The 24,009-nt window shown below is 38.2% G+C and overlaps 1 protein-coding gene across 1 annotated transcript; it reads right to left on the reverse strand.

The window, feature by feature from the left end:
- Positions 1-5,957: 5,957 nt before the first annotated feature.
- Positions 5,958-20,150, reverse strand: DECR1 (2,4-dienoyl-CoA reductase 1). The gene is made up of 10 exons (XM_074898752.1): positions 20,028-20,150; positions 16,966-17,168; positions 15,960-16,017; positions 15,729-15,815; positions 12,801-12,948; positions 10,484-10,583; positions 8,866-8,938; positions 6,611-6,757; positions 6,244-6,306; positions 5,958-6,150 (listed from the first exon to the last, which is right to left on the reverse strand). The coding sequence occupies exons 1-10, from the start codon at positions 20,103-20,105 to the stop codon at positions 6,091-6,093; spliced, it is 1,017 nt and encodes a 338-aa protein (XP_074754853.1). The 5' UTR covers positions 20,106-20,150; the 3' UTR covers positions 5,958-6,090.
- Between the last annotated feature and the right edge of the window lie 3,859 nt (positions 20,151-24,009).

Raw genomic sequence — 24,009 nt, forward strand, 5'->3', positions numbered from 1 at the left:
GTCTCAGTCATCCACAGGCAGAATGCTTCCTGCAGTTACTTCTCATAAATAACTTGGATTAAAAGACAGCAATTTAAAAACACGGTTCTAGCAAAGGTGTCTACTATGTCAGTGCAAAGCAAAGTGTAGCAAATATGGGTAAGTCAAAAGTGCTGTAAATATGGCAGGTTTTAAAATCTCTAAAACACTCCTGGGCAGAGCTCTTAAAAACAGCAGGGTTGGGGCAGAACGAGGCTTGGAATAATGACACAAGATGATAGGGAAGACTGCAAGCTTCTTTCTGTGATAGACATTTGGCGACCAAAACCAAGATTGAAAGTAAAATCTCAGCACGCACAAAAATTAATTACAAGAGGTCGTGCAGGTATGCCATATACCTGCTAAACACGGAACCTGACTGATACGTAGCTACCTGGGATCTGAAGCTACTACTGAAGCTATTAACCACTGTAATGTCTAAAATAAGTATTTCATTAAAATAAACATTCAAATAAGCATTCAGGCTAACAAATACTCAAAACCTCTGTCCTATAAATTATAAACAAGTATTCTGTAAAAAGTTTTAGCACGTTCTAGTTTAAATGTGTACAGATTAAAATTTAACACAAGCGCTTAGTATTCAAATCAAAGAAAGTGACTTTCTGTTAATTTGAAAGCACAAACCAGCAAACTTTTACTAATACTGAAAGAAAAAAAAAAAAGAATAGTAACTATTAGACCCTTCGAAAACCTTTGGGATTATAAATGCAGTGTTTGCTAACAGACACAAATGTTAACAGTACCAAGTCAGGCAGAGTGAGCACCTGCTTCTAGCTGTGCCCACAACAGTGCACCTCAGGGTCCTCACCTGATCCCAAGTCACTAACACTGCCCAACTGGAAGCTGTGATACAAACCACTGCCCATTATGGAGAATATCATGCTAAATTTCACCATGATTTAATCAGAATTGAAGACAGGCCTTGAAGCAAGGGATCTGGCTTTCGTTCACTGCTGCACTGTTCTATCCTGAACAGTTCATGTGTGGTATCATAGCACCTGCCTAATCCCCCATTTACAACTTAGTTATGTATCTTTGCAAAGATTGCCCACACAAGCTTACGAAATTTCTGAACAGCATATTGCATGTGCAAATGTCAAATACAGATCAGGATGCTGATAGCCAGCAGTGCTTTTACATAAAATGAACCTTGTCTCACAAAATACTCATATGCTGCTGTTAAACTCCACTTAAACTAGGATTAAGTCTTTGTTTCACTAGACAACATTAGCTTTTTCCAATTGATTTCCATTGGGCATTTTGGGCATTTATACTAAGCCCTCATTGTAATCTTATCATCACCAGTTGTGGAGGCATACCAAAATCCACACCTACTTGCTGTGTGCATAAGGAGGCTCGGAATTCATATTTAGGCACCCACAGTGGCCTGTGGTTTTCTGAAGTGCTGAGCACCTCCAAATCCCTCTGAAACAAACTGAAGTTCTTCTTCACCCATTAAAAGCAGGCCAATGCACTGAAATCCCTCTGATCATTTTATTTTACTGAATATTAAATTATCCTACAAAAGATTGGGGGGTTTACCTTGGTTAAAGTGGGGTTATATGTTTATCAGCTACAACACAAGATGCTCCATGAAGTCAGATAAAGGTACAAATTTCTTTGCAATTCAGTGTTTTTACTTAATGTGTTATCAGCATGTGAAAAAAAAAGAAAGATAAATGAGCAGTTCACGTGCCAATGAACTTGGAAGCCAGTATGAACAGCTAGGAACCCACAGTTCCCTGAAATAGCATCATCTTCTCCTTGTAAAGCGGATTCTCAAATTGGTAAATAATAGCAATATTCTCAACATTAGTTGAAATATTCAAGAGGAGGGAATTCCCAGAAACAGAACCAAGACTGACTGGAGTTCTGTTATCATAACCAAGAGGTAATACAACTCATCTCTTTCATTTGCAACCTCAAACTATTTTCATAACTTGTTTATAAGCCTCTACTATAATACAATACCACTTTTACAGCACAGAATTAATCTAAGAAATCGTAACAGGTTCAAAAAGAGTAAACCATCAACTGAAAAATGGTAATTTAAAGATTGAATCAAGCAGGTACTTTTCAGTTGAAAAGACAATAAATCCTCCATTGTGAGTATCTCTAAGCTGAATTAATGGAAGCGATAACACCTTTGACTGATGGGTCATGCAGAAGTAATTTTAAAAAAGGTATTTGGATCCCAGGCAAGTTTTCCTTGTGATCCATGAAAATTAAACTGCCTCTGCAACCCTACTGACTCCCTTTGCCATCTCTGGTGTACACCATCACCTTTTCTAATTCCTCCACTTTCATGTCCCTCCAACTTCATCTCCATAAAATTATTATGCCACAAAGCAATACTAAGACAGTGTGATTAACATGGATACTTTATTCCAAATAAACAGCAAAAATGGTAGGAGAAAGTAGCTGTGATGACTACACTTCATGTCAGTCTGTGATAACTGTGTGCAACACACAGCTGCAGAACATGCTTATGGATTGGGCACCTCCTGGGATTTAGGGATATTTTATGCCTCTTTCAGGACAGTCTCATCCTCATGAGTATTTAGGAACACCTTCTTTTAGATTTGCCAAGCCAGACATGCCTGGGTTAGGTAGCCCCTGTAAAGCCACTTTCTCTTGTAATTTTCCTGAGTTCAGATGTTATGTGTTGCCACTTTAGTAACAAATAATTAAATTGGTTTTAGGTAAGACATAAACTTGAGATGTTCAAGATTCATCTCTTCATGGTAATGTTCCTCTCCTGTCTCTAACAAGTCTAAAAACTCTTAATGCAGGAAATTAATCAAGCCAGACTATTCCATTCTTCTGCAGTAGATGGCTAGATCAGTTTTTTCACTTAAACTAAGTCTATATATTGGGAAATGCTTTATAAACTATCCAGTAACATATAGCTCTTTAAAACATGCAATTTCTAAAACCTGCATCAACACACTGAATACATCTTGTCAAGACAGAATGTTCAGAATCTAAAAGCAACTAATCTGCACAGTTTGAAATGGATGCCATTGATATAGGTAAGAAAATAAGACTACTCTTATTATAGATGCTCATTAAAATTTAAAATGTGCTTTCTGGGTTCTATCACTGAATAACAAATGCTTTAAAAATGTTTTATTGTCACTTTACAATTAATAACTCATTTAGCTATGGAGAGTAAACAGGTAGAAGATACTTTGGAAGCAATACCTGTTTCTGCAAGTGATGATGTTCTGTTATTGAATAAATACCCAGTATCTATTTACAAGACAGGCTATAAAACAGCTATAGTGAATTAACTTTCAGTACTTTGACCTTATCAAATAAAACAAAAAAATCTCATGTTCTAGTAACTCTAATGGTTCAGAAGAGCTTCAGTCTCTGTAAGGTTCACTATGAATGAAAATGAGTTTCTCCTAGATGTAAAGTTGGCCTGAATTTCTCTGCGAGTAAAGCAGTGAAGGAAAGACAAAGATCTTTTAATTTTTAAAATTTTAGGTCAAGAAGCATTATTTACTTTAAACTGCAAAAGCACCTGAAATTCTTGAAAGTACTTTTGCATAGGAACCCACTGCCTTTTGCTGTGGAAAACATTTCTGAACTGAACTCTTAAAAGTTTACTTTATAAACAAAGGCAAAACATTATAGTGGTGGTTGAGACAAATAGTGGGTCTGTGTGTTTAAAACCACATAATGGGTTTCTGGCATTTACTGTGTCCATAGGCATTACATCTAGCATTGTGGTAACTATTGCTGAAATATCTGGAAGAAGATAATTGTAACTGGGCTAGGCTTATCCCCCTTTTCTCCTCTTTCTTTTCCATCTCACTCTACCCCCACAAAAAAAAAAAAAAAGCTTCTGCATTCAATATCTAAAAAAATACATGAAATAGTACATAGTACTATTTTTTAAAGTAGGTAAGATTAAAAAAACCCAGATATTGCTACTATTATTTTATAGGCAGGGAAGAGATATGGACTATGTGACAGCCAGCAGTGCTTCCTAGCCCCCAAATCCAACTACAGACTTGATCCGAACTTAATGTTGAGACTGGAAATGCGCCTCTTTTCTTGATCTTTTCCACCTGTGCCCCAACCAAGACCTACGTTTTGTGAGCTAAAAGGAATGTGCCAGTCTCCCAGCTTCACATGACCTGCTCCTGAAGGAATGTTGGAGAGGGTATCTGCTCCGCTGTTCAGATGCAACAGAAATAACTTGAGGTCACAGAAAGTCTGTGACAATGTTGGAGACAGAACATGGTTATCTTCAATCTCAGTCCAGTAATTCAACCACATGACAAACTTTCCTAAAGTAAAAGTCTCATACACCCATGGATGCAAGAGACCAGTGGGAACTTCTTTTTATTGATCGCTGACCTCCAGAGGATACCATACTAAATACCACTGAGAAATACTTGATTGTACCACAGTTCAGCTCACAAACATACCTTTGAATTTTTTTCAGAAACTTTTTTTTTTCCAAGTGTCAAAGCCTTATATGCCAATGTATCCCATACAAAGAGAAAATGTAAGTATATGCAAAAGACGACAAGCAAAGAACAATATATATGAGCCTAAACCAAATAACTTTTTGGGGAAAAGACATGGGTATCATGTCAGAATTTGATCGTGACAACAGACCTACTAAAACCCAAGGTGCTATAAAAAAGCTTTACATTATGTTCAAGAGACACCTTGAAGGCTGCTATGATAAACACATTTGCTTTGTTTTATTATCAGTGGCACAGATACTATTCAATCCCCCATAGGGCCATCACTCTCAGGAGAGAGCTAGCACATGGAAGCCTGCACTAATATAGCCCTCCCTTTCAGCAGAACATGTATTAGGTTGCTTCAGCTTTGTATCAAGGCAATCAAATGATTTCAAAGTCAGATGCTAGCATATGTAAGTATGGTCTGAAGTGTGGGTAAAGGGACAAGACCACTGCCAGCACCTGAAAGCATGCCTGAATTGCCTCCATATTCCTGACCCTTAAATCAATGTGTCAATTTTAAAGCACATACAGCTATCTCCATGCTTGCATGTGTGGACTGTCTGGAGCTTGGGTTAAACAATTTAAAAAAAAAGGCATGGATTTCAGGTTGTAAAGGCCAGAGCCTGTAAGAATTCCATCCATTGTTTAAAGTAAGAGGGACAAACAACTGGCAACTCCCTAACCTGGAAAACATAGTAATACTAAAAGAGGAACAGCAAAAAACATTTTTTGGTTTTCTTTTTAAATCACCTGCTTATTTGGGATGGATAAACTGACTAGATTTAGAGGTAATGCCATCTTAAAGCTTTAGTACCAGTCTTAAAGCAAATTAAACCTACAGACTTCTGTAAATCTCAACCAACAAGGTTGCAATCGCTTTCCGTCAACATTTACTGATGCTTTTCTTAAGATTAGTAAAAGACATTTTTTATTGACTCTACTAGTCACATGCGTTAATAGTAAACGATTTTTACTTTCTCATTTTTGAGACCATTAACTTAATCATGACAAAGAGTGAGCCCCTTAGAAAGGCACTTCTAGTCCTTAAATGCCATTTTTAAAGTTCAGCAAAAGTTAATTAACAGACAGAAAATGTCAGCAAAAGATGAGACCAAGTTTACTGCAAGTTTAGGACTTTCTACTGTAGTGTGAAGATTAGGACTTAATTTCTTAGTTTTTCCTCAAATGAACATTCAGTTATGATAGTCCTGAAATGCTACTGGAATTATAGCCTTAAGAGACACTTGCACATATCTGAGAAACAAAAAAAAATCCTCTGAAATATTATTAAAAAAACCTAACTGTAGACCACAGCATAGCTATGTAAGACATAACCTAAAGAACAATAAAATTTCAGAGAACTGTTGTTCACTATTAGCAACAGATTAGACTGTAAATAGGAAAAATATACATGCTATATTCAGAATATGATAATTTCAAAATACTTTATTGAAATTAGCACACAAAAGATTTTGAAGTCTAGTTCCCAAGTGGTTATTTCAAAGTATTCATGAAAAGTAGTGGTTCATTTCCAAAAATCCCCACCATACAGTTGCATACTTTAGGAGCCTTTTGTTTTTCTAATCATTGCTTCTATCACATCCCACTGCTCTTCGGTAACCTAACAAGAGAAAAGAGCATTTTGTTGGAATTCCATATAATAATTACACATCGAAGTATTTGAATGTAAAACAGCAAGCAAGAAACTTAATACCGTTTTCAAATTGTTGAATTCTCCTGCCATAGAAACATATTCTCCACCATCCATTCTAATAACCTAGAAAAAGCATAAGCAGTGCATTTAATAACAGTGGGGTTTCTGTAGCATTCCCTTGTTATGAACTGTGAAAGTAGTTTTTATTGGTTTGGATCAGAAAAACCCATATCCAAAAGAATGCAATTCAATCACTTTTAGTTCTTCTTAAAGGTAGTAACTACTATGTATTGCAATCAAAAGGTTAGTAATGCTTGTAAATTTCCAAAAGGCTTGTTTCACTTCTGAAACCAGGGCTTTAAAAAATACCAGCAAAACTCAGACCACTATCAGGTTAATTGCATAAACAAGATCAATTAAAACTTACTGCTCCATTAACCCAGCTTGCATAGTCACTGCAGAAATAGGCAGCAAGATTTGCAATTTCTTCTACAGTTCCCAGACGACCGCAGGGAATCCTCTCAATCATTTTCTCCTCAAATGACCCTGTTGGGTCAAGGCGGCTAAAAGCACCCTGAGAATTAAGAAACATTTTTAAAAAGCAGAAGTTATAACTACATCAGAAATTAAAATCCAAGAGAGATCTGACTCTGCATAAACAGTATGGAGTTAACATTTGTGAGTAAACTGTCCACTTCCTCTCTGTCAGTAGGATGAAAAAGAAGAAAGTAGGTAACAGAAAACAATTTATCCCTGTTGCACCGATACGCATCTACTGAGGATAAGCTGGAATTTAAGACATTTGGAATAGTCACCCACCATCTATCTATGAAAAACAAAAGGGGTTAATAATCTGTTGTTTCACAAACAGCCTTGATAAACATTTGAGGAAATAAGCAAGACTTGAAATTGCTGCACAGACAGGGAAGAAGGGGAGAGAGGAGCTGGAAGTGACAGAAATAAATTATACATGACAGAGTAAGTAAAACTGAAAAGAAAAAAAAAAAATCAAGTTCAGTTAAACTGCAGCAATGGCTTGAACTAAACTAAGTCACTGGAAGTTTTAGTATTTGAATAGCTTAAAATGGCATGGGAAATTGAAGAGGGTTTTTTGTTCCTCCTGCTCCTCCACAAGGAAACAACCTCCTCAGGCAAAATCAGAAATGTATTTGTAACATGTATTTACAGAAGTTATGAAAGTTAGAGCACACTGTAGTTTATGTAAACATGGCTGTACTCACACCATTTAAGTCTTCCATTGCCATGTTTTTAAATGCCAGTTTATAAGCTTAATAGTATTGTGCTTGTACGCTTTTTTTCCTTTTCCTATCATGACTTACAATAGTGTTTTTTAAAGACATGGATGCAGCCCCTAAGGCAGAAAGCCTTGATTTTGCAATATGCTGTTTTAAGTAAACAGTCTGCCTTTTCATGCTTTCAGGGAAATTTTATCTTGGAACCAGTACAACAAATGTAGTACTTTATTAAGAACACACAGTATCTCAAGTGGGATATACACTATTAGTTTAAAACAGAAACATTAATGGGAGGTAGTAATATTGACTTGGAAAGCTCTTAGCTTGCCAAAAATTAGGACAATCTATAAATCAAAGGGATCTTGCCACATGATACAATGGATGCCAAAAGTTTATATGGATTCAAAAGGAACAGGACAAACTAATGAAAGAAAAGAAAAAAATCCATCAAGATGATTAGAATATGAAAAGATACCAACTGTATCAAACTCCAAGCCATAGACTGCCAGAGGCTGGAGACACGAAGAAGAAAGGTCATTAAATATTTTTCTTCTACTCCTGCCTAAAAATCCACCAGATACAAGGACTGGACGACTTCTGGTCTGATACTGTATGTTGTTTCAACATTCTTATAACCCTACTGATACTGTCACTTATCTTTCTTGACAGTCAAAAAAAGGTAAAACTGAGTTGTCAAGTGTAGCATCTAATAGCACCGAGCAAAAAAAACCCAACCCTGCACCCCTACCCCCAAAACAGCAGCAAAACCAACTGTGAAACATTTTATAGGTAGTAGTGATACCATTATTAGCTGTTACTGCTCATAATTGTAATATTTTGATTCAATGTGAAACGTATCCTCCTCTCTCTTCTTGCAGGACTATTTTCTTTTTTCTTCCTGTTCCAGCTGGTCTGGATTACTTCCTTCAAATCCTCCAGTTCTCCTTTTCACTCATATCAAAGCTTCACATTTTCTTGCTTGTTTTTCTCTTTCTAGTTTTGTGATTTTCAACAAAACTACTGAGATTCTGTTCTCATATACCTAAAAAAGATTCTGAAATTTTGGAACGGATGAGATGTTTTGTTTAGAAATTAGAGCTCAGGCAGAAATAGGCACTTTTACTCTACCAAGTGCAAGGATTCACTTCACTTGACAAACTAGGTACATACAGTTGATAAGAATCAACATTAAATATTTTGATGTATCATTGCTTTGAAACACTTTAAAAAAGGTTTCATTTATATTAGTGTAGTAAAAGCAGCAGTGACAGGTTTCACAAGTTCAAGTTCTATTTTACAAAAGAACTGACAGGTAGTGTGTTCAATATTTCAGCACAGTCTTGACTACCAAGGGAATCATACTCAAATTTAACAGTTATAGAAAAAGACTATCTTAAGATTAAGTCTGTACTTTCATGTTATGTACCTTTGTTTTTATTGGACCTGGTTGAATCACATTGAATCTCATGCCATATTTACCCCATTCAGCCGCAAGAGACCTAAAAATTCATTAACAGAATGCATCAATATTTTAAACATAGTATTTTAATAATGCTGTTCAGCAAATTATTTAAAACTGAATCAAATATGTATGTACTAGAATTTTCCTGAAACAGGCATTTCTACTTAAGGGTTTTTTTTGTTCTTAACAAAAGCATTTCAGAGAAGAAAAAAAAAATGTTCACAAAGGAATACTGACTTAATAGATGCATCACAGATAAAGCAATATTAAGGAGCAATTCTTTCTCCCTCACAAATCACAGAGATGATTTTGGCACCTGAACCCCTTGACAAACAACTGCTAGGCCACCACCTCCAGTAATTTAGATTATCCCACAAGTATACATTTCTAACGTGACTTAGCTCTCACATTAGATGTTTTGAAATAACACAAAATAGAGGTTACATTCAAAAAGGGGAGCAGTGGAATAATTTTGCTTTGTGGCAACATTTTCTTTGCATAAGCAGTACGATGACCTACTACAGTGAATGAATTAGCTGAGACAGTCTCTGAAAAGTACACACTTGAGCTACAGCTCTACAGAACAGAAATCAAGATTATCATTCATTCCCTCTTTTTTTTCTGGATAAAGAATTCTGGTTACTAAAAGGCTGTGAAACCATTAAATTCCTTCTGTCGAAGTGCAGAGGAGGATCTATTTGCCATGAAGAACTGTCCTATAGTTAATGATAGAAATCCTTTTGTTTATCGAATAACATGGATATGTCACGATACTGTTCTGAAATAAGTATAACTGCAGACCTTAATTTAAAGTAGTAACAGGAAACACATTTCTTTATTAAACTAGACAGATGAAGGAACAGCATAATCCACCCAAAAACAAGCACATCTTTTCCTGAGACAAAAGAAAGTGAAAGGCACTATAGAGCTTGAACAGTTCCCCTAATAACTGTCTTTGAGTGCTGGTTTGCCCATGAGAATGAAAGAGAATTTCATTATTGAAACTCTGTAACTGAAACTTTAGAACTTGACATTGGCAAAAGAAGTATAGAATCACAGAAATATAGAATACCAGGTTGGAAGGGACCTCAAGGATCATCTGGTCCAACCTTTCTTGAAAAAAGCATGGTCTAGACAAGCTGGCCCAGCACCCTGTCCAGCTGAACCTTAAATGTCCAATGCTGGGGAACCCACCACTTCTCTGGGGAGATTATTCCTGTGGCTGATTGTTCTCACTGAAAAATTTTCCTCTTGTGCCCAACTGGATCTTCCCAGAAGTAACTTGTACCCATTACCCCTTGTCTTTTCCATGTTACTCCTTGTAAAAAGGGAGTCTCCATATTCCTTGTAGCCACCCTTTAAATAAAGGTACATTGTAAATCATTGCAACAATAGCAATTAGTATTTCTTTCTACAAGAAGCTGTCAGCATACAATTTTATTCTCAGGATACCGGAGGCTGGAAGGTTCTCCTATAATACAGTAGAATAGGAGGACTATACCAGCTAGCTCCATTTTTATGGACCAATTACCCTATCTCAAGGACAGGAAAAGCAAAACACACATTCTACTATATTACTCACTTGCTCATCGCTTCTACACCAGCTTTGGCAGAGGCACTTGGCAACACAAATCCTGAACCAGTCTCTGCATAAACTGTTGTAATAGCCAGGAATGCCGCTCCTGAAAGTTGCAAAAACATTAAAAAAACCCCTACACCAAACAAACAAAAAATGCATGAAGATCAAACTCCAAACTTAAGGTAAAAGCAACCTCAGGGGTATAGAAGTTTGCAGCTCAAGTGTCAGGGATGTTTTTTCACTCTGGGTTGTAGAAAGATACTTTGAAGATCCAGTCTTGGAAGGTTTGCTTTCAAGACTTTTTATTTCAGTTCCCTCTCTTCCATGAATGTTGAGTTGTTCCATGTAAGTATAAATAGCTATTGATTAGGCACCAAAGGCTAAACCCTCAGACTTTGACTGATAATGAATTTATATGTGCAAATCAATCTAACTGAAGGCCTAAGATCTTACAGTGCCTTTTTAGCCTAGTAGTCACTAACCAAGTAATCTGCCCTGATTTAATCAATTTCTGGCTCAAAAAAAGGAAAAAAAAAAAAATCAGCATTAACAATTAGGTTTGACATAATCTTAAAATGACATTAGTTTAGGGCTTGAGTTGAAGTTCATACAGAAAAAAAAAAGTTTTCTTAAGAAGTTTTCAGAAGTTTTTTCTACAGTAGAGCTTATGACAAAGTTAACCTGCATAACTTTTCCCCATTATTGTCACAACAAACTATATTATAAAAGACTGCTTTCTTCTATATTTTAGAACGATTTAGCAAAAACATTATGGAAAACAATGAAAACTGCAACTGTTTATTTAATCTGTCTTTTATAGAAGCATGCATATTCTCATTGTCTGATCAATGACTAGTGTAAACTTACTGTAACTGGGAAATGGAGGACAAGGGACAACAGTTCACTACTTACGCCACACTAACGAAAATAACTGTTCTACTTACTGTATTTTTAAAATAATTTAATGAGAATAGCTACCCAAGGGATATTTCTAAAACAATATACATTACTGATAGAATGTATGTGACAAAGTAGAGACTCAGTTAAAAAATTACAGTAATGTTACACAAGAGAAACTAAAGAGAATCATAAACAAGCACTGACAGAAGTGTCAGCAGATATCCAGAAACTATGGACCCTATTTACAAAAAAGTAATTTACAGTGAGAGACTTTGAAAAGAAAAATCAACACAGGCAAAAAACACAGAACAACTTTGAAGTTATCTCCAGTTGATGGTTAATTACACATTTTGCAGAATTAAACAACAGAATTTTTAAAATACAGGTTAAGTAGAGTTGAGTGAACCTAACACAGAAGCAAGAATGATAACATTTACAGCTCTGAAGTTTAAAGTACACTTCAGTTCATACACCATTTTTATTTCTAAAGCTTATATTCATAAAATGAACAATATCTAACCAATTAACTCCTCGTTTTGTAAAATTTTTAGTGGATAAATTAATAATGCATTAGATTAGAAATACCTTTTAAATATTAGTAAAAACTTAAGAGTCTAAAACCAGAGCACTTTTATTATTTACTAAATTAGGTTTAATGTAGGTCATGCTGCGGACCTAAAATGTGCCAGTGTTCTCTTAACTGTCAGATGTATAGCATCCTCACTGGCTGTTCTACAATATCTGCATTGGGTAGCATCTCCATCACTTCAGAAACTAAAGCCTCTGCTCTAACTTAAAAAAAACAAGCAAGTAAAAAGAAAATGAGGTGAAGAATGAGAGGACAAACATGTACACTTCATTTACATGCAAAAACATATCTTAAAGAAAGCCTTAAGTAAAACGTCTTACAGATGGAATCCCCTAGAAAGAAGGTATGCAAATAACAGCAAAAGAAATTCATGTGTTTTGGAAGCTTAGGTGTGAGAGGAAGACAGACAACATGAAGGTAAATGACTTCCAGATTTTGCTGAATTTGAGGGTGGAAGCAAAGAAAGTAGTTTCTCATTCAACAACTGCAGAGACAAAGGCATTTTTAAAGCCATAATTCACATTACTATAGGGAGACACTGCATGCATCCTGGAAGGCCATAAAGCAAACTATTACAATGGTTTGCTCTAATGACATAGTAAGTCAGAGTTGGGGATGGATTTTTCATGTGGTAGTATTAGCACTAGAAGAGTAGAAATTATTTTTTCATGTGCTACTAAAAATATATGTAGGAAATACCTTGTCAACTGACCAAAATTGTTACAGACTTACTAAAATACTAATTTGGTATTTCTATCATTAAATAGTATGAACACACTGAGGACTTTTTAGAGAGGAGTTTTGAAGAAATTACCATTTATCTTAAGATACCTTTTCGTACTTTGATGAGCTCCTTTCCGATTTCCAGAGTTACAAAAGCAGTACCATTAAGCACAATATCAGTTATTGTTTTCCATGCATTAGCAGAAAGGCGTTCAGAAGGGGAAATAAAGTTTCCAGCTGCATTGTTTATCACAATCTGAAACACAGGAAGGAAAACTTAAGAGTTCATTAAAAATAACTGTTCTTAAGAGAAAAGATTTAACAAGGAACTTCTCAGTGTTTCCAAATAAAAATAGAAAAAGTGAAAAATAGAAAAGTCAAATGAGGCACAGGGCAGGGAGGTGGTGAAAGAGAGAGAGAGAGAAAATAATCCATCAGAAATTTTAACATTTGCAGCATAGATATGTATCACTAGCAGAAAATGAGCTGTATTTCTAAACTGCTCAGTCTAGTACTGAGGAACTGCACATGTAGAGGGTGACTTAAGTTGCTATTCTCCGTAATGTCTCAAGTGCATCCTAACAGAAAAGTTGGTCCCCACAAAGCTCCAAGGTCACGTATCATATTTAAAGTAAGAGACGCATGGGAATTAAAGCAAAAGATGTAACCAGATGACTAAAGTCTGGAGTAGCTCACTGTTGCATAACAAGAAGTCTAAGCAGTTGTGACAAAGAGAAGATTATGATTTAGTGAACTGCAAGTAACTAATACAAAAGTTTTTTCAAATGGATGTGTATCTGTCACTTGTTGCCTTTCTCCAAATAATTAGGCAGAGGATACTTTCAACATATCATCTGCTTAGCCCCTCAAGCTAGCAAGTTAAGATACCTTTTTTAAGGGCACTAAGCATCACATAAGCAATTTTTAACCCAAAACTTACATGGCCACTTCTTGTGTATTTAATAATACAATGTGCTGAAGCAATAAAATGGTGTATTACTTATGAAATTGCACCTAGACTCACATAGGTTTGCACATAAAACAAAGTCTTTGTCCTGAAGAACTTCCGGGCTAAAGACATTAGAATTTTCAGTAACAAAATATAACACAGCACATATTGCATGAATATAACAAAACCAAAATACAACAGCCATAAATTATACATATAGATAGCAAATAGAATTTAAAGGCCTCCCTACAGTTTAAAGTAAAAAAAAAATCCAAATACCTCGATACTGAGGTTATTTGCATCACTGAATAAATATAGCAAAAACACAATAATAAAACTAGTGATTCAAGGACTGCATGATACTGTCTTTGAGGTATGCAGATAGGTATGACTTTCAAAACAATCCATATGACAAAAGAATGATTGCTTTCTAACTGGGAGAAACAGTCTTGGGGACAGAATGAAGAAACAAAGCTAGAAAGAATATGATACTGCCATTAACTTCTATCTTTGAGATCCCACCTGTGCTGGTTTAGGCCCTGCTGGGACCGGAGACCACGTTGCCATTGTCCCTCCCCCACCCTCGGACACAAGTAGGGCACAAACCCCGGGTTAAAATAAGGAGAAATTTAATACAACAGTGTAATAAACAATCTGAACAACAACAATAGCAATAATAACAACAATAAACAGTAATAACAGTAAACAAAACAAAAGATATACAGAGAAATACTGCAGTGAACACAGCCAGCCCACCGTGCGTGCTTCCCGCAACCAAAGCCACCAAAAAAGCTTCCCGTGCTGCCATGCCAGACCTGACATCAGCATGGTATGAATAACCTGGCTGGAGATCCCTTCCCCTTTCTGGGGAAACTTAACCCTATCCTAGCTGAACCAGGACACTACCTCACACACAGTGGCACCGATACTCAGGCTTGCAGTGTTGATAAACTTATGTCTGTCACTAAGAAAAAAATTGTCCAAAAGGAACTGAATATTCAACTTACTTTGCAGTCTCTCTTACACACAGAGAATAAGTGAAACTAAAGAGAAAGGAAATGCTTGTAAAGAACAAGTCATGGGAAGTATTTATTCAGAAAATTATAGGTGTACTTAAAATGTAATATATAGAAAGAAGGCTCCTCCCTCTCTGCACACACTTAAAACCTGGAGACTGTAATGTGCTTTGGCCAAAAACTGCAGTAGTCAATATCCAGAATATCTTGTCTACAAATCAGGACAGTGATCTGTTACAGCATACAGCTGTGAGAAATAGTTTCTCCACTTCTTACCAGTCTCTTCCATGTCTATACGAAGCTATTGGTGAATGCAAAGTGTCTACAATTAACTGATCAGAGTTTTAAATCTACAGTAAACAGTTTAAATCTGACTATCCTTTACATCGATGTTAACACCCTCATCACACTTTCTATCAGCCAGCAGAATCTGAGTTGTTTCTCTCGTGATCAAATCAGAGTTTAGTGCCTATCACTGTTCAGACTCCACCAGACCACCCTTCTCAAAGCAACAGTCTGATGTTAAGAGCTCTGTATTTTGTGACAAATGGTTAAAAACTACATGCTTAGCTTAACTGAAGATTTTTCTCTTGATTTTTATGAGAACTTCATTGGAACCTTCCTTGTGTATTTTAATAAGCTGAGCAAGGGCCAAAGAAGACATTCATGATTACTTCCGTTTCTAATTTGTGAAACATTCTGTTAATAAGCAACAGGACAATACAGTACCAACACAGGTAAGACACCTTTTCAGGAGGATTTAAGGGCAATATTCTGTTGACTTAACTCAAAGAATCCCATCATAACTGTCTCACTGTTTACAAAGAAACTGTTAGTCCTTAGAGTAAGGACACCACCATTTCATCTATTTGGCCACTAAGTATCTTAAGAACCACAAGAATAGAGTAACCAGTCTAACTGTGAATGTTAGCTTTATCTTGATGTATAGCCCCCTTTTGTCCAGTGTCTCTTTAGATTCCATCAACTTTCTATCATAGTAATTTTCTTCATACCTACTAATCAGAATATTTTAAGTAATGAAGACTGAAACACTTTCACTAGAACACTTACATCAGGATGTCCCACCACTTGGATCATTTCAGCAACAGCATTCTTAACTGAAACCGGATCTCTCACATCACACTGGATGGCACAAACCTATGTAATAATGGAAAGGCAGATATAAGACTTCAAATCCATATCACTCATAAATTAAACAAGCCCAGAGAAACACACAAATGCCTAAAAATCCTGTAACCATGTGAAGTATAAAAACATATTCACAATTCTGTAAAATTTTACCTTATTCCCTGTTTTAGAAGAAATTTCTTCTGCTGTGCCTTTCAAAACATCGAGCTTCCTAGAAATAAGTATAGAAAGTCACTAAATTTCAATTAAATGCAATTACAATTCAGATTAATAAAATCTGGTGATTTTTCTGAGCAAATTATGAGGTAAACCTTAAAATATCATTTAATATGTGTATGCATGCACGTGTATTGCTGACTTTTGTGAAAACTGAGCTTTAAGATAAAAACTATATTTAGTCACAACTTGCTGAACAAAACCTATTTAAATCTAAGTAATTTCTGGTTGCTGCTCCTTCAAAGCAACACACAACTTTCTACTCATCAAACATGGTAAGCTAGAAAAAAATAGTATAATTCCAAATATATAATCATAACAGACTTAGTTTTAGCTACTAGTCTACTAGGATTTTAGAAGAGACATGCATATTCAGATTTAAAACGAACTATCTAAACCCCTATACGGACAAATGTCACAACACTTGTTTATTTTGATTAAAAATTAGATTGTTTTTCTGTTCTTTATTGTAGTGCTACTTAAGAGAACTATATAAAGATCACCTTTGTTAAAGAAAAAATCGGGGCTGCTTTTAAAGTCGTAAGAATTGAGAGGAATGGCTTTAATTCTTTACTGCATTTCAAACATGTATCAAGAACATCTGCAATAACACATTCAAAATGTTCAACAATGGCTATTTCAATTCTGTGTTCTCTTTCAGGCTTTATTTGAATTTATGTCTAATACACTGGGTTTACTTTTCCATGGAAATGTGTTTAGTTTATTTCTTCCTACTGCTGGTTACACCATTAGACACTTGTAGGCGGATCTGCAAGTTTCTGGTACTTACAATATGACGTTAAAAGCGTACTGAAATATAGTAAATAGAATAAATTTATCCATTTTGTGAGGAAGAAAACAAGATCCATGATGAAGCAGAAAACAGATCTATTCAGCATTCAGTTCTAAATGAAAGCTCTAAAACGTCTTCATTAGTATTTACCGGCTTGCTATAACACACTTGGCACCCAAACTGGACAAAGTTGTTGTCATCCCCTTGCCAATCCCAGTACCTCCACCAGTTATAAAGGCCACTTTCCCTTGAAAGGTATTTGGTGGCAACATCACTTTTTGAAGAGGTGAAAAAAATGCAGCTCGCGGTAAATTGCTATTTTGATGAAGTACATCTGGCCCACAGTGGAACAACTGAAAGAAAAAGAGGAAAGTTAAGGTTTTTTCACATTTCTGTATAAGGGATTGTTATTAACAATTAGATTTTCTTGTGACAGTGGAGGTAACAATCCTAACGGCTTCATTATAAACTGAATGTAAGAATTACTTGATTGTATTATACTAAAACACACGGACCTTCACATAAATGCTAATGAGACTAGAAAAGCCCTGGAGCTAGTTTTAGATGTTCCGTTGCAACTACAGAATTATTGAAAAAATATTTTAATAATGATTTTGTTATTTTGCAAGTTAGTTATCCTTATGTCAGTCACTTTTACTAAAGTGTGTGGAACACCATTACCAACTAATTACAGACTCCCAGCAGGATTGTGGTTTCAGATTCATACATATACTGTACTTCATGCGTAAGTTTAGCCCTCGCAAGTCCATGTAATTTTTAGATTATATGTGTATATATTTACAAATTCAAAAGCTTCAGTAGTAGGTTCAAGGCTTTGATCCTTTAGTACCATAGTCAACATTCTTCTTTACCACAGAATGGAGTAGAATCAAACTCCATGAGACCTGTCCCAATCATTATTGGAGCTGCTAAGCAAAACAATGCCACCTCCCACACAAAATTGCACAAGGTTTGGTTTGGTTACCAGCATTACACTCTGTCTCAGCAGAAATACCATTTACACCTGGACCCCTATACCCTTCAGGACCATCTCCTAAGAAATCCTCTCAAGCCAGTGCCCAAACAAGACAAAGTCAGTCCTTTGGAAGTCCAGGATGTCAGTTCTGCTTAGCCCTCTCCCGGCCTCTCTAAGAATAGAGATCACTGTGCCCTAGTCAGCCTCCAACTGCTACATCACCCACCCACCAGTCCTTCTCTGTTCACAAAGAAGAGGTCCAAGCAGGGCACCTTGTCTGGTCGGTTCACTCATCAGCTGTGTCAGGCAGTTATCTGCCACACATTCCAGGAATCTCCAGAACTGCGTCCGCTCTGCTGCGTTCTATTTCCAGCAGATGTCTGGGAAGTTAAAGTCTCCCACTTCAAGAACAAGGGCAAGCAATTGTGAGATTTCTCTTAAACACCTGTAGAATATTTCACCCACCTCTCTGTCCTGGGTGGGTGGCCTATAGTAGACTCCTACTACAACATCTGCTCCAAAGAAATGATGAAACAAAAACTAAGAGTGAAGTAGAGTTGTGGGCACCGTGTAGAGCAAAATTAAGAAAGTAAAGCTCCAACTAAAACTAGAACTATCACAACAGTAAAGCAGTGCAGCAAGTCCTACTGCATTTATATTAAATGTGTACTTTGGGGACTCTTTCTCGAACTTGGACTCTTTGGTTATGCACAATAGCTTCTCACAAGGAAAAAACAAACTACAGGCAGTTCTAAGGAACACAAGCAGACCAAATGGAATACCTAAAGAACGTCACAACATTTTTCTGAAATAACAAAATTCGACAGATCAGATCTGCCACCAAATGCCTGTAAAATACGGATTTCATTTTTTTTTTAATTCTTCCAATGAAAATAAAGTCTGCATATTTTCACAGAGTACCAGAATACTATTAAGCCTCCAGGAAAGGGGAGTGTGAAGATTCTCTTTTGGGTCTTTCTTAGTATTCCCTACTCATCTCTCATTAGGTATGCAGGGAAAGAAGGGATCCCTCTGGAGAACTTCATTTCATGGCAGAGACTGCAAATCAAGACAGCATTTGGACTCCCTTTTCCTTCGGTATAAGGAGATAACCAGACATAATCCCTACATAGTACTGCATCTCCTTAATCAGGTGCTGTTAGTGATGGACACAGACCACTCCTTGCTCACCACTACAGAATCTGTGCAAGCAGCTTTCCTCCTGCTTGGGGGAGGAAGATGAGGGAGCAGGCCACAGCAGAGGCAGGCAGGAACACTGCACCAAGACTAACAAAAGTACTGTCACGGTACCAAGCAGCCAGTAAAGTTGGTATAATTCTGCAGTTGTTTCATGAGACTACTATTGTCTCATCAGTAGTTTGCACAAGGGGCTTCTGTGACAGGATCCACACAATTTAATCATTCCACTTCTTAAAGTCAAAATTTTAATTTAAACTTCTGGTGTGAACAGAGATATAAAGAAGAGAGGAAACAGCTTAAAAAAAAAAAAAAAAAAAAAAAAAAAGCCCAAAACGTGAACAAACCAAACACCAACCCTCACCCAGGGGGTGGAAATGAATTATGAAATTACTGCAGAAGGCCCTCCCGGACGCACACAAGCAGTCCCTGGCGAGCAGCACTGCCCGGGCTGGATGGCCTCCACCAACACCCACACAAACCAGCCCTGACACTGCCTGGGCGGCAACATTCAAACCACTTCCCCTAAATCGCGCCGCACAACTTTGCTACCGGGATGAAAGGGCCATACCCACACCTCCACACCCCGTTCTGAAACGGGAGAGAAACGGGACCCGCCCTGCGGTGGGGCAGGGCCCACGTCCCGGGGAGCACAGGCCGCACCTCTGCGAGAGCTCTGGGACGGGCAGGGCCGGCGCGGGTTGCGCCAGCAGCCGGGAGGAACCGGGGGGTGTCCCCACCCTGGGGAAATGTCTCTGCTGCTTCCCCGAACCGCAGCAGCCGGAGCCCCACTCCGGCCTCGGCCGCCCCTCGACACCGCTTCGGCGAGGCGGCCGCGGCGGCGGCTGCGGGGGGAGCCCATGAGGCGGCCGGGGGCGCGGCAGGCAGCCCCGTCCGCAGAGACCCGCCCGCCCCGGCCCTGACGGGACGAGGGCGCCCGGGCGGCCGCGGGGGAGCTGGGTCTCGGACCCCGCCCCGCCCTCTTCCCCGCGGCGCCGGCCGACTGCCCTCGGCCTCACCAGCGCAGGGAGCGCCTTACCCGCCCGGTGCCAGAGAAGCAGGGCGCGGCACCGCCACGGACGCCGCGCCGGCCCAGCCGCACCACCGCCGCCGCCATCTCTCACCGCCGTGGGGCCGAGAATGGCGGGTGCCGGGCTGTGCGCCTGCTCCCTGTCCCGCGGCCAGCGCCCGCCCCGCGGCGGGAGGCGGCCCGGCCGCCGGGCGGGCAGGCAGGGGTGCGCCGGGCCCGCCGGCCCTCCCTGCCCCAGGGGCGCCCCGCCCGGCCATTGCCCGGGACCTCAAGTTCCAGCTGCGAGGACCAGGCGGTGCTCCGTTCAGTTTCTATGCTTCGCTGGGTTGGGGGTTTTAATTGCAAATTATTTACCTGATGCTATTTGAAGGACAGTAAGTAACTTTTTTTTACCCCCCTGTGGATTCTAAAACAAGGAATTGATGTGCCCTCTGTACCTTTAGCACGGGTCCTCTCAAGTGGTCTTTGCCAAGTTCTTGGCATGTGTTTTTGGGGGAGAGGGGTTATTTAAGAAATAGAACAGAAGTGGCACAGCAGGCTGCTAACTGTGATTTCAAATGGGGTGGATAGCACTCAGCCTGATGTGGGTTGAGATTGTGCTGAGCGTGTTCACAGATCACTCCCTGACAGCTGCAGCACTGAGGCTCCGCATCAGCTCCACCACCACACACACCACCACCCTTCACCTTGTTACCTGCTGCCAAATAAGGTTTTCCAGAAAGACCAAGATTCCTCATTTGAAATTCAGCACTCAGTGGAGTTCAGAAAAGGCCTGAGCAGTCTGTGAACATTAAACCGTGTTAATCTACAGGGATTTACATTGAGATAACAAGACATTGGATTTATCTATGTTGGGCTCATATACTGGTGGATCAGAAAGGTAAGACTGACTGATACCCACCCTTTTGCACAGCCTGGGTAATAATGCAGAGAAGTCTGCAGAGTCATATCTGGCCATAAGGCATGGTAGGGTAAAGGGGGTGGGGGAGTAGCATGGTAGCTGTAAGAACCTACAGATTTGATAAAGCTGCAGGTTTTGAGAAGAGACCACACTGATGAATCTATGCAGTTATAAAATTCAGCATGAAAGATGGTAAACCTATAAGTGGGTCTATGCTATCAACTTTTGAATTAAGAATTCAGGGCAAACTGAATACACACTGCTATGGAAGTTCAGAGGCATCAGAATTAAAATCCTATGCTTAGTCACCAGTGGCCTGTATAAAAATGGTCAAACAGCTCAATGTCAAGATTTAGAGAAAAAAAAATTGTTGATGCTCTGTTGGTACATTAAGTTCCAGAATAGGTATACTGTCTGGCAGCCACTGAAGTAACAGTGCCACACCACTAAGCAATGGTTGCTACAGTGTCATTAAAGCTGTATGTCAACTATCTGGTAAGGTGTTTGTCACTGTAAGGTTTAGATAGCAACATTTCATTGAAGTCAGTTAATTCAAAACACACTGAGCCTCAAGAGATATGTAATCACTGAACAAACAAATGAAAGTTGGAGAAAGGGAGTGAATCTACTTCAAGAGATGTTTTAAAATTAACAGATACTACAGAATTTAACAAGCCTAACTGGAATGAAGTGAACAAGTAAAAGGAAACAAGCTACAAAAGCAAACCTTTTACACATTGGAAGATATAAAATTGCCAACCAGCTACCTCTGAAAGAATCGTTGTATTGTCATGGTAAAAGTGAACAAGGAGATATGACCAAACTAAATGTTAGAAAATGTTTTTCAGCAACTTTGATTGGTGAGGTGCAATTTCTATACCAGACCTGTTATTTTTTGGTAATAAGAAGAAGGTGGTCTCTATGACTAGGAAGAAGACAAATTTAAAAATTTGCAATAACACTTTCATGTTTCATGATCTAAAAATATAATTGGAGGCAGACTACCTGTGTTTTACAAGGAAAATAAATTGTCTTAATAGGCTATTACTGCACTTTATAAAGTCCTACTTTGGTTTGGGTGATGCTTATTTACAAGTTTAGGAAGAGTTTAAGAATAGCTTACCTGAAATACTAAAGCACCGAATCTATGGTTTAAAATATGTCAGGAGGTTTAAAGTGCAGAAAATACCTGTTTTTAAAAAATCTTCTAGGGTAACATGAGAAACTATAAAACTAACCTCTGTAGGGGGAAAATAATTAAAAAACATAACACCTAGAAAAGCATGATCTCAAAGTGTCTAACTAGCACCAGTCTTCTGCAAAGATAATTATGTCTCAATAATGTCTTACAGAAATGCCAAAGAGGTAATGAATATATAAGAACTGGCAGGCATAATATAGACTTTCAAGGGTTTGGCCTAGTGGCATAACATAGAGCTCAGCAGAAACCCGAGTTCTCACTGTAAACTTGTATGCCAGTGCTTTTCCTGCCACTCAAACTACCAAGTCGAAAGGACTGCATTGCACCTGACGATAGTTTAAAAATACTCCAAGAGACTTTTGACACAAAAGGCTACTAAGAAGAAAAAAAATCCTAGGTCAGGGATAAAATATCAACATGGACATAACGCAGACATACATTTCTGTTAAGGGCAAAAGTTGAATGATAGATTGCCTCAATATTCTGTTTAATACTGTTTCATTGCCATGAATTAAGACTACATTGCCATGTAGTACTATTTCACCAGTTATATGTAAGTTAAGCTTGCAGTCCACATGAATATTTGAAATGCCTCTTTCTGCTCTGATCGTCTCTGAGTTTTGGACTCTGCTGAATCATTTATTTATGAACTGAAAAAAGGAACAAGCAAAAAACCAACAAATATTAGATGACACCGTTAGGTCAGTCAGGATCAGAGAGACAGCAAGAACTCAGGAAGTCTAGAAGGTAAACGAATGGGAAAAAACGGTACCAGAAAATAAAATGAAATTGGATAAATGCAGGGAAATTGAAAGAATAAACATTATAATGGGGTTTACAGGATTCACACAGTTTCTCATGACAATAACTTGTCATATGAAGTCAAGCCAATAGGGTAAATAAGACAGAATAATGACAACAATACAGCGGACATTTAAGTACAGTTATATAAAGCTGAGAAATAGTCTCATTTAGGATATGCTCTGTATTTCTGGTCACCCTAGCTCAAAACTGACTGAAATTGCAAAATTATGAGGGACTAAAAAAACATACAAAGAAGATTAAAAAAACTTGCAAGGAAAGAGATTAAGGAGACTGGGATCATTTATTTTAGGAGAAGCGTAGGAGGGAAAATATAAAAAGGTATCAAAGTGAACATTTAAGGATAAAAGATACTTAAAGTCATAACACATGGACATTAAACAGATTGTGATTCTGCAGAAACTACATTTCTGGCTGACAGCTTGTATTTACATTTCTGTATGTTTTAAATTAATCTTTTTGTATTCAGAAAATGTTATCCTGAGTTCCCCCACTCCATTTCAAGTCCACAAATTTTCTGATGTTAACTAACTGTGGACATACCTCCAAAAGCTTTTGCTGTTTTGCAGAGATAAAGGACAAATACCAATATTCAGTACCCGGGGAGCAAGCTCATTGCCCAGCAGGAATAAATTTGCTCTCCAACTGCGGGCCGATATGGACATCAGGAATTTGTTCCTTGTGAGCTGTGTAGCACGAGGAGAAATCGGTATTTTGAGCCACACCTCAGATGTGTGTGACTGGAGTTAGGCTTCTCCATACCAGTTCTCTGCTGTTTCTTTCCAGAAAATTCAGTGTAACAGTGTAGCAAGTCTTTGGTAACCTGCCAAAAGACCTTCAAACTCCCAGGTATCTTTTACTTTAAATTCTATTTCTTCTTTTTATCCAACAGGTTTTTTCAGTTAAGAGATGAAGCTCTGTAGTATTTCCTGTTCCGCATGCAGCGTATTTTGTAGGAGATACTCGGGCACTGTGAAGGGCAGGACAGAGGGACACAAGAGTCGTGGCGGGGGGGGGGGGTGTCCTCGGGCCTCGCCAGCCCTGCCCAGCCTCCCCTGGGCCCCCAC

Source organism: Athene noctua, chromosome 2, assembly GCF_965140245.1.
Source record: "Athene noctua chromosome 2, bAthNoc1.hap1.1, whole genome shotgun sequence".
In the NCBI taxonomy this organism is placed as follows: Eukaryota; Metazoa; Chordata; class Aves; order Strigiformes; family Strigidae; genus Athene; species Athene noctua.